The following is a 15516-nucleotide window of genomic DNA, read 5'->3' on the forward strand; positions in this document are numbered from 1 at the left end:
CAAATGTTCAGCCACCTTCACAGAGCAGGACTGACACCTTTTAGCATGGAAGTTCTCAGGTGTGGCAAACCATTGCTATATCTTGGGTCATCTTTAAAGGTTTATGGTACAGGTTGCCCCAGTGGTCAAGAACAGAAACTGCAAGAAAGCCCTATGGGAGAGACTAAGCTAATGATCACCAGATTGAAAGGTTTTAGAAAAGCAAAGAAAAATTTTGTTGCAGTATTGGAAACATGGTTTTCTTGTCATCAAATGGACACAGACTACAGTGTCACCAATACTAGATAAAATGTCATCTATCACACATGCGTCATCAGTACACATTCATAAGGTATCAGGAATGTGAACAGAATTGGGGAGGGGACTACGAAATGTCTTTGCAATGAGACCCCCAAAGTGACCTTGCCTTGCAGCACTTGGACAAATGAACCCTAAAGCAGTTCAGTTTTGATCATTGGGTTATATCTACAGTCATCAAGACTGTATATTTGTAACTTATTTGAATATCAACTGCTTGCTTTGTTCCTATAGCATCTTTGAAGAATTTGATTTTTCTAACTGAAGGCCAGGACACAGTTTTAGTGGCACTTGATATCCCCTCTGAGTCTTTTTTTACAATATGACTTCCTATTTATTACAGTGGATAGCTGAGAAGAAACTGAGAAGAGGAAAATCAAGAAAAGAGAATGTTTAGGAAGCAATAATAACTGAACTGTTAAACACTGTCTGAGGTTTTAGATAAAAGTAGTTGGTCTCAGTGTATGTGAACTATGTATCATTGATTCTGTTGTCACTTCCCAACATCTGCTTCAGCAATTTATTCTCCTCACTTGAATTTATATTGTCAGATTAGTTTAATATTCAAGTGAATCCTCCCTTTCAAGTAAAAGAGTTAAAAAGACAAACCACATCTTGAGCTAGGAGTCAAGCTGGATGCTTTAATTCCTGGTGATTTCTCCGTATGCATTTAAATGTCTTTAGTCAAATTAACTGTCAAACATGGCTTGCAATGAACCTGACTGGAAACTTTAAATTTTCTTAGGGAGAAACTTGACTTGAGATTCTTGCCTCTTATGAAATTATTTTTATTTCCAGACATATACCAGATTAAAGGAATTGAAAAATTAAAGAATGGACAAACTGCTCATTTAATTGCACCGATAGAGTATTTGACTAATAGATATCACTGTAAAGCCCTTTGCTAAATAATTCATTGCCAAGAACCACCATCTCAGAAGTTCTACTTATAAAGAATAAAGATCCTAAAATAATAATATCACTATCAATATTAACTAATACAATGCCATTCAGCAATTTACAAAACATTCACCCATACACTCAGTCTTTTACTTTTAACATCGTAAATATTTTTATATGAGATCAAATCCATTTCATCTTAAACTTAAAAATTTCTGCTGTAAAACTGTTTCAATTTTGCATTAAGAAAGCAGCAGTTTTTTAGAACATTGTATTTCATGGGAAAGTAATACACATCACAGAGAACTTCCTACTTTGCTGCTTTCTCTAATTTCTCTTAAACACTGTACAAAGCTATTTCATGCTATATGAGAATCATTTCTCCTCTTATGATAATTTTCATCTCCTCTACTTAGATTTCCTTATGATTTGTTAAGTTGTTTTGAGACCAGCTCCTGTTCTCACTAAGCCTACATCCCCTATAATTTCACTGCTCTTAGGGAAGAGTGGTGTTTCTGAAGGAGAGGGATATTTCTTGGGAAGGTTAACTTAATTAGGTTCTTTATCACACAGAAAAACCCTTCAAGGTGATTTAAGCAACTTGGTGCTTCAGGATCTTAATTTTTCAGTCCTCAAACACATGCTTGTGCTTTATGATTCAAGATAAGTCACAGATGGCCAATAGCTACAAAATTTTTCCCAGAAGGCAGCCTTAGTCAAGTTCAAAAGGAGTGCTGAGCACAGAAAAACAAAACAAGTATCTGCCCAGTAATAAAGTCATTGCCGAGAAAAAGATCTTCATTATTTTTATAATCATGTTGGAGGAGATTAGCAGGACTGTCATAAGGCAGATATAGGAATTCTTTTTCACCACCTGTATATTCTGTCCTCTGATTTCTGTGCTCTTCCATTATGGATGTTTGCCTATGTTACCATCACCTGTAGAGGTGGGGCTGAGAAGCTGAAATTGCTTCACACACATCTTTGGCCCTTTGGGCTTTCTCTGTCGCCAGAGAGGGTTGGACTGAAAAACAGGCTTCCTAGCAGGCTCTGTTAGGTGTGTGACTTAGGTGCACTTCTCCCTCCATTCTCAGGGTGTGATTTGAGATGGTAAGCCCAAAAAGTAGATTTGGCTTTAGCAAGCACTGGCTACGTTTTCTTTTCACAAGACCTATTGAACACTCTATTTTGTTCTGTGCTGTGCTCAGCTAATAATATAAAAACCTATTTATTGCACTGTAGGTTCTTTCTCAAAAATCTCGGCTGCAACCATTGTAAAGCAATTATACTCCAATAAAGAAGTTAAAAAAAAAAAATCTCGGTTGTCAGCCTGATTAATGTTTACTGGGTAAGAATGTCGAGGCAGGGTTACACCCACATAAAGAAGGAACGTACAAGCAGTACCCGTTAATCTCAGAAATGGATTTGTTTGAGTACAGATATTCTGATGCTATATGAAAGCAAGTTGGCCGGTAGATATTGGTGCAGCTTATTTTTTTGAAGTTAGCAGGATCTCAATTACCTAAAAATTATTCTTTCTATCAAATGTAACCCTCATATGTATCATATAGAATGACCTGAGTCCAGTACTTCCTGTTAAAAGAGGGCTTTAAGGGAAGGCTGCCTGCCTATCACGACCACCCATGCTATAAAGGCCTTGCCATCACACTTCAATACTACTCTTTTATAACCAACTCTGTTATACTGACTTTCTGCTTGTACTCACTCTGTAACTATCCAAGGTTACCTTTACGAACCTGACAAAGTAATGGTGCTATTGATTAATGAAGCCTCATGTTACCATTGAAAATAAAAATCAGCATCTGGAATCAAAAGACCTTGATTCAAATCAATTTAGCTACTTCCTAACTAGACTCCATGATTAGATCAACTCAAGCTCCCTGGGACCTCAGCTCTCTCCTCTGCAAAATAGAGACGCTAACATAGATGACAATTAGGTTTCCTCAATGAGCAGCGGCTGTTGGGAGTGCAGGTTAAGGTTGATGAAGCCACAGGTGCAACCCGGTGTGCAGGGATCCCCACATCAAACGCTTGCCACAGAGCCCTAAGAAACACCCATGGCACATACTCATTATCCCTGGACTTTTAAAATATTCACCTGAGGCAGTATAAACATAAAACAAAACAACAGATGTGAAACTGATGTTTTAAGCCAAGTTTTATCCAAATGCTACTCTCACTTTTAATAGTTTCATTATTAATGACTGGTTGTTAGAAGAGAAATGAAAGGAGAAAACTGGCTATACCTTCTGTATTCAAACCATTCTCTTATATGTCCTTGGTACTGGGCATTTTATCAGCGGTCCTCTGGAGACAAAACCTACCTGTTATGTATGCTCTCTAAGTGAATGAGGGTGGGCTGGATGGGGTAGATTCCAGACAAAATGGGAAGAAGCTGTGCTCCGGCAGGCCCAAGACAGAGATTCCACAGGAAGCACGAGGCAGGGCTTCAGAGCACTCCTCATATCATTCCAGGAAGGCAGCCACCTACTTTGCCTAGGCGTTGGGCCAGCTCTGGCAGGAGATTGGATCAAGGCTATGTGTATGTCTGTTTCAGGACATTAAGTTTTGTCTACCCATACAAAGTAAGGAGGAGATCAATGCAATCAGGCAGAAAACGTAATTTAGAAGAAGAAAAAGGAGGAGGAAAAGAAGAAAGAAAAGACAAAAGTTTTGCTTTCAAGGAAGTATAAATTTTATTCTTTGTAAAGTGTGACAGAGTCACCTGTAGAGAAGATACTTCAGTGTTTTAGTGGCCAGTTTAGAGTTTCCCTGATGTGTTTCAAGGAATAATGACAAAAACCAGAAAGACATAGCCACTACATTGCAAACATAGCACTGGGTACTGTCATTTATGTGTTATGTCATTTAATCCCCACCAACTCTATGAAATGGGATCTAGAGCCTGAAGATGTCATGTGTCCGGCCTAATTTCTCATGGCCAATAATTGACAAAGCCCAGCTTTAGGATCCGAGGCCATGATTCAAAGTGTGTAGAAAGACCAAGAAATTTTAAACAGTGCTGGCAACTCTGTGTTGAAACTCTTCTATAAATAGTTGCCTGATTATTCCTAATTCCCACTGACTTGGTATAATGCAAGCTATTCAGCAATGTGATACGGATAAATATTTCCTTTTCAAAACACTGCACAAATACATGATTTCCTCCCTCTGTCCACCCTGTAGGAGAAGTAGGAAAAGAGCAAGGTAATAGGAATTTACCTCTAAGCTATAAAGCCTTCCTATCCTTTCAGTAATCCCTGAGGGAGGCTCCTGCTTACTAGGGAGACCATAACAGACTCCATTAGATTCAAGTACAGCACTTGGGTTGCCTGGCTAGAGGATGCCAGAAAAGCAAAGGAAAATATTATTGTTACTGAACTCATTTGATGTCTATGACTAATAAAAAACATGTTGGCAAACTGAATTTTTAGAAATCCCCAAAGGACTTGGGTAAAGCTATGAATTCATAGCATACAGTAGTTCTGTCTGGAGAAAATGTAAAAAAGAAAAAAAAGACAATGATGTTAAACTGTTTTCAACTTTATCTGAATAACCAAAAAGTCCAAACAGAAATCTTAAGCAACCAATCTAGGTCCTTTATTCAACTTTAAATTTAAATTTAAATTTCCCCTCCCCTTTCTCTTACAGCTGAATAAGAAAGTTTATACATTTTGAGTCACATTATTCTTGAATTCTGAGGGACCTACAGGCCTTCTTGGGCTTCTTATCCAACATCTCACAAATACCAGAATTCTCTCTAAAGTATCTCTGACAGCTGTATCCACCTTAGAGACTATGAGGGCTGAGGTGTCCATTCATGCAAGCGCTGTGTCCCTGGAGGGTTAGGGGTGGAAGGAGTTGGGGGTAAGCCAGACCTCCAATTACTTCTTGACCCAGGTCCCAGAGGTTACTCTGGGCCTGCCTGAAGATGTCCAACTAGGCAGGCTCTGCCTGAGTCTGCCCAGGGCAGGAGGTCTTTGCCAGGACTCATCCTATCTTGTTATGGATTCAAGCTCTAACTGCTGGAGGGTGCTTTCTCATGCTGTGCCACAATCTGTCTCCTTGTGTTTCCTCCACATTGTTTCTCATGCTATCTCTGGAACAATACTGTTTGACTCAACTTCCTCTCCTCTTGAGTACCCCTTAGATAACTGAAGTCAACTGTCATGACTCCCCTATATACTGTCTTCTCCAAACTAAATATCCTCAGCTTCTTTCTCAGATCATAAGGCAAATAGACAAATATTATAACAATAATAAGAGACAAAAAACAATAACAATAAGGGAAAGACAAAAAGGTGGTCTGGAAACAGGAATTTTTTAAAAGAGTTGTCTTTTTAACTGAAAAGCTGAAAATTTTAAGTGATACTGAGGAGTGCTGTATCTTTCCACTGAGTTCCTGTACGCTAGCCCTTAAGTTATCCCGTCAGGATGGAAACGTAGCTCGTTAAGAGTTTTACTTAGTGACACCATGCCAGCTCTTAGGGGTCAGCCCTCAATTCTCACCAACTTGCATTTATTTTTGCTTTGTTTGTTTAGTATCAATGCCTACTTTGAGAAAAGTTTCTGGAAGAATATTTACCTGCATGTGAATAGATGTGACACGATTTCAGAATTTGAATACCACCTATTAAGAATTAAGGGAGGGGGCTTCCCTGGTGGCGCAGTGGTTGAGAATCTGCCTGCCAATGCAGGGGACACGGGTTCGAGCCCTAGTCTGGGAAGATCCCACGTGCCGCGGAGCAACTAGGCCCGTGAGCCACAACTACTGAGCCTGCGCGTCTGGAGCCTGTGCTCCGCAACAAGAGAGGCCACGACAGTGAGAGGCCCGCGCACCGCAATGAAGAGTGGCCCCCGCTTGCCGCAACTAGAGAAAGCCTTCGCACAGAAATGAAGACCCAACACAGCCAAAAATAAATAAATAAATAAATAAAGTAGCTATAAAAAAAAAAAAGAATTAAGGGAGGGACAATGTAAGGAAACTAAATCCTTAGTTCTTTCTCCTCCCAAAATTTTATCATGTAAAATTCCACATACAGAAAAGTTGACATAATTTTATAGTAAACACCTATATCCTTCATAGCTAGACACTACAATTGACACTTTGCTATCTTCAGTTTATCACGTATCTATCAGTTTCTCTATCCATCCATCAACCCGTCTTACCTTCCTACACACTTCAGTGTAAATCGTGCTCATCAGTACACCAAATCCCTGACACTTCAGGCTGTATATCATTATCAGTTCTTTTTTGATACTTTTCATTAGCACTCTGTCCTGAATCCCTCTTGCCATCCTTTCCCTCACTCCCTCCACTTTCTCAATTTTCGTTTCTACATCCTTCCTCCCACTTTCCATCCCCAATGTTCTAAGTGGTAAAAGCAAAGTGTGAAAACTGAGCATGGAACCGTCTTGAAGCAGCATCAGGAAAGGCCCCTCACAGGTGTGATCACCATAGACCTGGGCTAGATGAGGTCTGCATGAACAAGCTAATGCAAACCAATTTACAAGAGAGAGAAGTACAGATTAGCAAGACAATTTACTGGGAGAAACACAGTTACCAAATACTTAGGCACCTGCATCTCTTCATCAGTTCAGTCTCTCCCTGAACTAAGCTGCATGACAGGCCAAATTGTGAAGGGTTTAGGTGAACAGAGACACAGAGAAAGACAGTAAGAAGGTCTTAGTGGCATGGAGCAGAGATCTTACCAGCACTGTTTTAACAGCTGGCCAGCATGGTGTCTAACACCAAAGGGGTGATTCATAATTAGTACAATGATAAAATGAGCACATGAATACTAACTGCCCCTCTAGCAGAACGTCTGTGGCTCAGGGCGCCTCTCACCTGGACGGGCTGAGTAAATTCTTCCCACTTCCACCCCTCTAACCTTCTTTAATGAAGTTCCCTGACCACCATTCTCCTTTGAATAATGCATTTTCTTTTATCCGGGCATATGCCATTAATTAAGCTTTCATGAAGTCCTGTCCTGCTGTCTGTAAAATGAGAGGTCTGTGACTATCTAATCCCATCTTTGATAAACTGATTTTATTGGCTTTACTCTCAAAACAGGGAGTGATTCCCTGCTACCTGAGTCTACTCTTTTTAAAGATCGGGGAACACCATGTTCCCTGGCGAGCAAAAACTATTCCTTTCCTTATCTCAAGATTTATGTCTGATAAGAAATGTTAGTCGTTTATTTTCTGGGCTTCCTAATTACCAGCCCACAAAGACTTGGCAAGGTGAGCTCTTCAGTGGAAAGGCAGCAACACAAAAATGCAAACGCAGCACTTTTCACAACAGACAGCTTCTCTGTAGTTGCAGAGAAATCCAAGTTTGATAAATCCATCGTGAGAACCATAAATGGAGCTTTCTAGTCATACAGTTTCAATGGGAATCCTTTGGTTATGTAACAACTTCTTAATGTAGTTCCTTCAAAGGTCTCGATGTCATAAATCAGATTATTTTATAGCAAGGAATTCCTGTCCTTGCTGTTTCAATTGCTTGAAAACCCTCTTACCACTGACCACTTTCTCTAAATAGATACCAGAGTAAATATTTATAAACATCAGCATTTCACAGTAGCATCACATGTTTTAGAGTTTATTTGAATGCAAACCATTATGGTGTTAGGGCAAAAATGACAGAATCAAGGCTGTGATTATTTCATGTGAGTCTACTTACAGATTGGAAAAAAAATCAGATGTTTTTAGGTTTTGGCACTTCAATGGTAAAATGCAGACTGCCAACTAGAGTTCTTTTCTAATTGCCTCTATATATAAGCAGCCCAAACACAAGGCTCAGATCCAGATAAAAACCATTTAATAGGGTGAAAGATACAATGATGCAGAGAGTAGGCTTTTATTGTTGGCGATTCCAGTGCTCTGACAGGAGCACATGTACCTCACACAGGACTCAGTCTAGATGAACAGGGAGCATTTCATCTAAGCTGGCCTTCAAAGGCCCTGTTTGTTCAGACATCATTAGTTCTTTTTATTCCTTTGATGCATCTGTCTCTAGTGATGGAAACTCTTATTTTTTTAAGAAACTAAAGCACAAAAGGAAACTGGAAAAGCTACAAACTGATTTGGCAACAGCTAAGCAAGAGCCTGCCATCACAGTCCTGGAACTCAATGAGAAGATAAAGACTCTATGTGAAGGAAAGCCAGCCCCTAGAGGTCAGTATTACCATGTGACAGTCACACACTGGCCCTTGGTCCTAGGTGATGCGTATAGCTTTTCTGGCAACAAAGCAGAAAGCAAGGCCACAGTGCCAGGCAGCGTACTGGGCCAACAGTGTGCTGACCTGGCCCGACCTCCCTTCTGCATGATTAGAGACAGCACGCAAACTCCTAACTCCAGGCTGGGTGTGATTTCACCGTGTGAGAGGCAGGGGATGAATAAGCAGTTCCTTAAAGAAGAGTCCCTGAGACTGAAGAGGGGACTGAAACACGTCTGAGAAGTGTCTTGCTGGGTGGCAGTGAGGGAAGAGCAGGGCCCAAGGAGGAGACCTGAGGCCCCCAGGGATGGGGCTCTGAAGTGGGGCAAGGAGAGGGGCTTGCCTAAAAGCGTAGACGGGCCGATAGACTGACTAAGACGGGCGTGGGGAAGGAAAGGAATTTGTGTTTTAACAATAGGCTAACGAGCTAGAAACAAACAGGGAAGCCTGGTTGGGAATGAAATCTGGCTGGTTCAGAAAAATTTAATAGCCACTCTGGTTTGGATTTTTAAAACAGTTTTCTCTCAGAGATGATAACAAACCCGGGGGAGAAAACCCCTCGGACTGTCATCATCAGCAATAATATGAGCTCACATTTAACACTACATGGCAGGCATTTTGCTAAGTGTTTCATGTGCATTTAATTCTCAGAATAACCTCTGAAGCAAGTACATTTACGGATTCCACAAGAATAAGCACAGGCTTAGAGATGCGGATTATTACCTTGCCCCAGGACAGACATGTATGGCAACCTGGGCAATCACCCCAGGGCGCCTGCGCAGCTCTGGTGCAGTGAGGCTATTTCTCTGCTCTGGGGCAGCAATAGCAAACCTCGTTCTGCCTGGTGGACCTCTTGCAAAACTATGATTCCTTGGGATGAATGTCTTCCTTTGATGTGCAGCACTCTTGTAAAGCCAGGAACATGCAATTGTTCTTACTCCTGCTTCCTTCATTACTCATAAGTAATTACGAAAAAAAGAGGAGGAATGTGGAAATAGTGGAGGAGGACAAAGTAGGTGACGTGGTGGCTGCAGAAAGTGAGACACTCCCAGCGTCCTGACCACATGGGAAACTGTTTAATATGAGTTTGGTTTTCATTTTCAATTTTGAATAGCACTTTCCCGAGATTGAAATGGCATGTAACACCATCACTTTGAAACGCAGCCTTTGCTCTTTCCACAGAACAACATAAAGACAGTTTAGTTTGCTTTTACCACCTTGAAACCTAAAAGAATAAAATCCAATAGAGAATATTATGCATTTAAAGGTCTTTATTCTAAGGCATCATGGCCATATTTCAAATTGGTTGCATAAGAAGAAGCTGATGATGATTGTACAGCACATTGGAGAAAGTTCTCCAGCTCGCCTGAGAGAAGCTTTCAACTTCTCAGCTGTATTTTGAATCTAGTGGAAAAAAAGATTTTATTGCAAGGTATCTACTTCTCATTACTCTCATTTTTGACAAAAATAATATCGTTTGCTATCTAATGATGATTTTGTCCCTTTGAGAGTTTGATGGGTCAAAATTAAAATAGTACTGAGGCACGAGGACTCTAATGGTTGTGGAGGGAGGTTAGAAAACATTAAATCCCACCTTTGCTTCTTTGTCCATTTTTTTCTCTATAATTCTAGAAGGGAAAAAAACTACCTGTACAGGAAAAAACAAAACAAAAACCCTAATGTATTATGAACAGATATAAATTTAAATAAAGTCAAGTACTCCAAGGTCAATTATGGATGAAAGCAGGGACTCCCTTTTCAACCCATGTGTTGCTTCTTTTATTTGGTAGAGAACCTGAGTCAGTGGACTGACATACAGCAGGAAGGTCTTAAACCAAATATTTGCACAATCTTACTCTCCCATGGGTCTCACGCAGCCTCACCCTGCATTCAATAACCCAGGAGATTGTCAAGGCCGTTGTGGCCCCAGAGTAATATGAGCTCTCATTCTCAGAGACTTTGGTCACCTTGCCCTACCTCTCAATTGATTTGAAAGTAAAGTCTGAAAAGATGTAGGTAACTTTAACACACAATGAATCCCATTTAACCACTGGACAATTAGGGTTGACCCAGCTCCCACACACAGTCCTTGACCAGAACACCACTCCTTCCCTAGTTAGTCCTGTGTCCTTTTATAAAATGCTTGTTTTTGGTTTTCAGACATCTGTTTGCAAATGGCAGATGCCCCCAGTTATAATAGCTTAAGGAGAAAGGGTGATTTATTGGCACAAGTGTACACAAACTAAGAAAGTGCATGCCATTAGCCTTAGAGTCCCGTAGATTCAGGGTCTCAGATCCCATCAGGGCACCTGTGTCTCTCCACTCTGCTCCTATCTGCATTGAGACTTTCATTCCCTCAAGTGGGATGTCAGGAGAGTCTGGACACATGGCCACAATTAACTAAGGGCTGTCCTCCTTGTCTCTCCTCCAGAGAGGAAAAAAAGCATTTTTCCACCAGCTCCAGTTAGAAAAAGTACAAGAAAATACCCTGTCCTGGCTTGGGTTGGGTACTCATCCGGGGCCATGAATCAATCTTTGTAGCCAGGCGTGGGGAAGTATGGTTGGACAAGCTTGGTCATGCACCAGCCGCCGGGCGGAGGGGCACAGGGAAATAAGGGGGGGAAAGGAGGATGTTGTGACTAGTGGCTCCCAGAAGCACAGAGCTGGACTGGGAGAAGAATACTTCCTTAAAGGAAGGGAGAGCCCATTGCAGGAAAGAAAGAGTGAGGCACAAAACCAACATGTCCGATCCACTTTCAGCTGGTCATCAAGTTAAAATATAATAAAATGCTTAATGAGTCACCCATCCATGTGTATTTGCACTTTTTAAGTAGATTCTTCTTGATGAACAAAAGACCTTCATGATCCAAGAAATAAATGTCCAGCAGTATAACTTCGGACCCCATAGTAGATGGAGAATGAACCAGTTTGGGAAAGGAGACCCCTTCCAGCCTCCATCAAGGGACATCGTGGTCGCCTACTCTGAAAGCCAATCTTATTGTAACAATTGAAATTGCAAGAGGGGAAAAAGTGTTGATTCTAAGTGACATGCTATCTGGATTAACATGAAGCTACTTCTCTGCTATAGTTACAAACCAGTGCCTATAGTTATAACAAGCAGATTAAAGAGATGGATCCAAATAAATTGGAATTTCTTTTTATGCAAATGTGCACAATTTTTCCCTGTTTGGTTCATTTTCTAAGTAAGACTATTCATAAGGTTGCCATTCAACCTCTGATCCGAGGAATGTCCTGGAATACTAGGAATACTTTTAAGCATGTTCAAATTGATAAAACAGTGAGCTACCAAACTGTTTTTTAACACGTAAACACAGAAAAACTATTTCATTGGCTATGTACTTAAATTACCTCCAAGGAAATAAATGATTTTCGTCAATGGCAAGTTCAACCAAAAAGAAAAACACCATTATTATAAAACTGGCACAGCAGGAAACTTACTTACAGCCTGATCCTTGTTTGTTGGTTTTACTTTGTACAGATAATCACGGCCCAGGGCAGATTCCTTGCCTCATCTCCACAACCTGCACCTGAAGTGCTCACAGTTTAATTCACTCACAGAATTCAGTGAAACGCCTATTATACACGTTCAAAGCTTGAGTCCACCTTTTGATAAACATTAGTAGGCAGGAACCTAAGGTTAGATTTCAAAACCATCTTTGCTCCCTTTGGTTTTGGAGCACAAAGTTACTTTGTAAAGGACCTTGGTGACTAAGTCCTGTTGTTGGCACATGAGCATCAAGTCACCTGCTAAGATGAAAGCTTGTCTCTTTGACCAGAACATCTGGGACCTGGTTTATAGACTTCAAGCTAGCATACTAAAGGGAATGCACTCTTCTGGATTTTTCTTTCCTTTTAATTCTTTTCTCTTAATATGCACAGCTGGTATATCAAATAACATATATCTAGTTCCCACAGGCAAGTTCCCATTGTCCCACTGAAAGCCGTATCAACTTTAAGTCATCTCTTGGTTTTACTCTCATTAAGAAGACTCTCCCAGGTAGTACAGGTACATCCCAGGGCATTACCCAGGGCTCATGGTCTGAATAGAGCCAAACACACTTTTGAGGGAGGCTTGTAATAAGATTGACTTTTCAGTGACACAAAATTATTTTTAAACACTATCCCATTAATTTTAAGAATCATACTTGCTGTCTTACACAATTATGAAAGTCAGGAGATATATCTCTTTGCCAAAACCCCAGAGCCAATTCTAACTAGCATTCTAAAGAGTATCTTTTTATCATGATGTCCATCCCCAGGCACTCAGCCCAAACCTTCTCTCCCTCTTTTTATTTCTCCTCCTGCAAACCTCCTTGGGATCAAAACTCCTACTGCAACTAGATGTTAAGAAAACAGGGATTTGAGGGTGATAAAAATGTTCTGGAATAAGATAGTGGTAACACTTGCACAGACATTGTCAATACAGTAAGACCACTGAATTGCACACTTTAAAATGGTTAACATGGTGAATTTTATGTTATGTGAATTTTATCTCAGTTAGAAAAAAAACAAAACAAAACAGTGATTAAAATAATCCTCACAAAGATGTAACACCCTGTCAAGTGTATTTTAATGAGAATGCTTTGGGCCTAAATAAAATCTTGCCTTGGTAGAATTCCAAGCTTTTAGAGAGCGGTCATATTAATATTTATTGGAGTAAGGCTAGTCTTGAATAGTTGTCTGTTTGTATCTAGTCTTTTAAACAATGCCATCCTCTCTTCTTCCACTGTCTCTCAGCGCAGCTCTTGGAAAGGCTGCTATTCCTCAAAGTAGGAACCAATTTCTTGACTAATAGTTCTGCATACAACCTTCTTTTGCCATTGAACACAGATTTTTTTTTTTGCCTGTCTACCTAGAGTTTTCTAAGAAAGTAACAAGGAGGACCCTGGGATCTCACTGTTTCAACTTCTGGGACTTTGTCAAAAGCGCTGCTCACCACCCATGGCATCAGATTGCGTGAAGCTCAGTGTGACATTTGATCAAAGCACAAACAGGCAGCCTGCACTTTCCTATTGCTGCCAGCTGTGTTACTGCCTTGATGGAAAGTGACAAGAACTCAGGGAAACAAAAGGTGGAGATTTTCCCACCCACATAATTATCCTTACATTTGCAGAAAAGAGTTTTCTTTTAGGCACTCCTACTGAATCCTTAGATACAGAAACTATTCCACGGTGGGATATTTCACGTTTAGGCCAATAAACACCAGAAATTAACCTTAGGAAAAATGAGAGAATGTAGGAATAATAACTTCAAGGTGTGCTTTTTAAGTATAACAAGTTCCTAAGGAGTTTTAGTATTTACCTCATAGAAATAGTTTATATTTTTCTTTATAATCCCCTAGTCTCATTCAGAGATTACCTGTCAGGTTGCCTCTTCCTTTGTCCACTGAAGTCTTCCTCAAATAGAGTTGTTTCCTGGAATAGAACCCCAAAGCCAAAGTCTTCTCACTGATTTCAGAAGTTCCCTCAAGGATAAACAACTCCTCTAGGAGTCCCTGAAAAGCTTAGGGACTTATTGCAGGAAGATCCCAAGAAATGTTACTTGTTCAATATGTACAAATTGAGGGTGGTTCTAATTTTCAAAAGGCCATTCTAGAGGCCTCTAGGCCTAAAAATAACTCACATAAAAACTAGTCGTCACTCAGGACTTTGTTGGTTGCAAGTGACAGAAACCAAAATGAAACTGGTTTAAACAGAAATGTATGAGCTGCTAAGGCTGGCAGGGAGGCTGAGCAGGCTTTCTGGACTGCTCATTTGGCTCTTCTTTGCCTATCGGCCCCATTTGAGCTATTGCAGGCACAGATCAGGAAAGATCCCCTGGCTGCCCTGCCTTATCAATCTTTGGTGAACATCAGTTTCTGCCTGCTCAGAACTACTTCCCCCTTCTTTTAGTAAAAGAATCATGGTTTTCCTTTGGGGAACTAGGCCTCTCCTGTTCTCTGCAGTCCAGGGGGACTGTCAATCAGTGTCCCTTTCCTACTTAACCCAGGAAAAGGCTTGTGACTAGCTGAGCCAATCACACTTGCTTTTTTTTCTGGAACTTGAATCTTGAGTTGAGTTGAATGAGGGAGGGCAGAAAAAAGCTAGAGCTAATTCATTCCGAAGGTTGGGCCCTGCCCCCTGAAGAAATTATCTATTTTGATACCCGTATTCTTGAGGCTGACTTCACGAGGTCAGGTTGTTAAGCTTTCCTTCAACACTGAGAGCTTTCTCATATCCTTACAATGAACTCTTTTTTTGCTTAAAGTAGTCTGCATTGGCTTATAATACTTGCAACCAAAGAACCTTAATTTGTACCCAACTAAAGGGAACAGAACTTCTTTCTCACAGATTCTATACAGAAATCTCAAGGTAGCCGTTTGATTGACTCTACTTGCATCACCCTTGGATCAACTGCTATGGCCAAGGCATTGGGATTTTATCACACCTGGGTCATGTGCCAGAGGTCAAAGGCTAGGGGACACTATCAGATAAAAAAAGATGGGAAAATTTTCTGGACAGAAGCCAAAAAAAACAAAACAAATACTTTTCACTGTCCCCTTTAATCTATTTTAGTTAAAGCTCATAAACTTGGAGAATACGGCCATGAGATGAAGATCAGTTTTATCTTGTGAGGAAAGCACAAAATTTCTCTTCTTTCTCTCCCTATCATTTGCAAAGTGCATGTTTAAGCCCTTTCTTTGCAAAAAGTCTGGAAATCTATTTATTTTATAATTAGCAAAGGGTAAGAAGATCCATTCTGAAATTTTTGGTTGAGGTCCAGTATTTGCTAGCTATATCAGCTGTGGGAATTCAATGATGTCAGGGTCCCCTCCCTCCTTTGTTTGTAAGACTAATTTTGGAATTATACTATTATCAGGAAATGGTGCTCCCTTCCTTCTGTCCATCCCTTAGGAATAGTTTTTTGTTTTGTTTTGTTTTTGTTTTTTTTTTAAGTCTCCTGGCTTCTGTATCCAGAGAGTTTGGATGAAAGGGCAAGCACCAGCTAAATGTCAGACAAGGCACATGGGAATTGGAGCTTGATCAATTTCAAAGGTTTCTTACTTAACCGTGGAAAC

The 15516-nt window shown here is 40.4% G+C and overlaps 1 protein-coding gene across 1 annotated transcript in view; it reads left to right on the top strand.

The window, feature by feature from the left end:
- Nucleotides 1-15516, top strand: part of CCDC192 (coiled-coil domain containing 192) — a 228233-nt gene that overhangs the window by 156035 nt on the left and 56682 nt on the right. The window contains exon 5 of the mRNA XM_036847282.1: nt 8265-8397. Within this exon, the coding sequence (XP_036703177.1) occupies nt 8265-8397 (133 nt within the window). The remainder of the gene's footprint in view (nt 1-8264; nt 8398-15516) is intronic.

This window comes from Balaenoptera musculus, chromosome 3, assembly GCF_009873245.2.
Source record: "Balaenoptera musculus isolate JJ_BM4_2016_0621 chromosome 3, mBalMus1.pri.v3, whole genome shotgun sequence".
NCBI classification, from domain to species: Eukaryota; Metazoa; Chordata; class Mammalia; order Artiodactyla; family Balaenopteridae; genus Balaenoptera; species Balaenoptera musculus.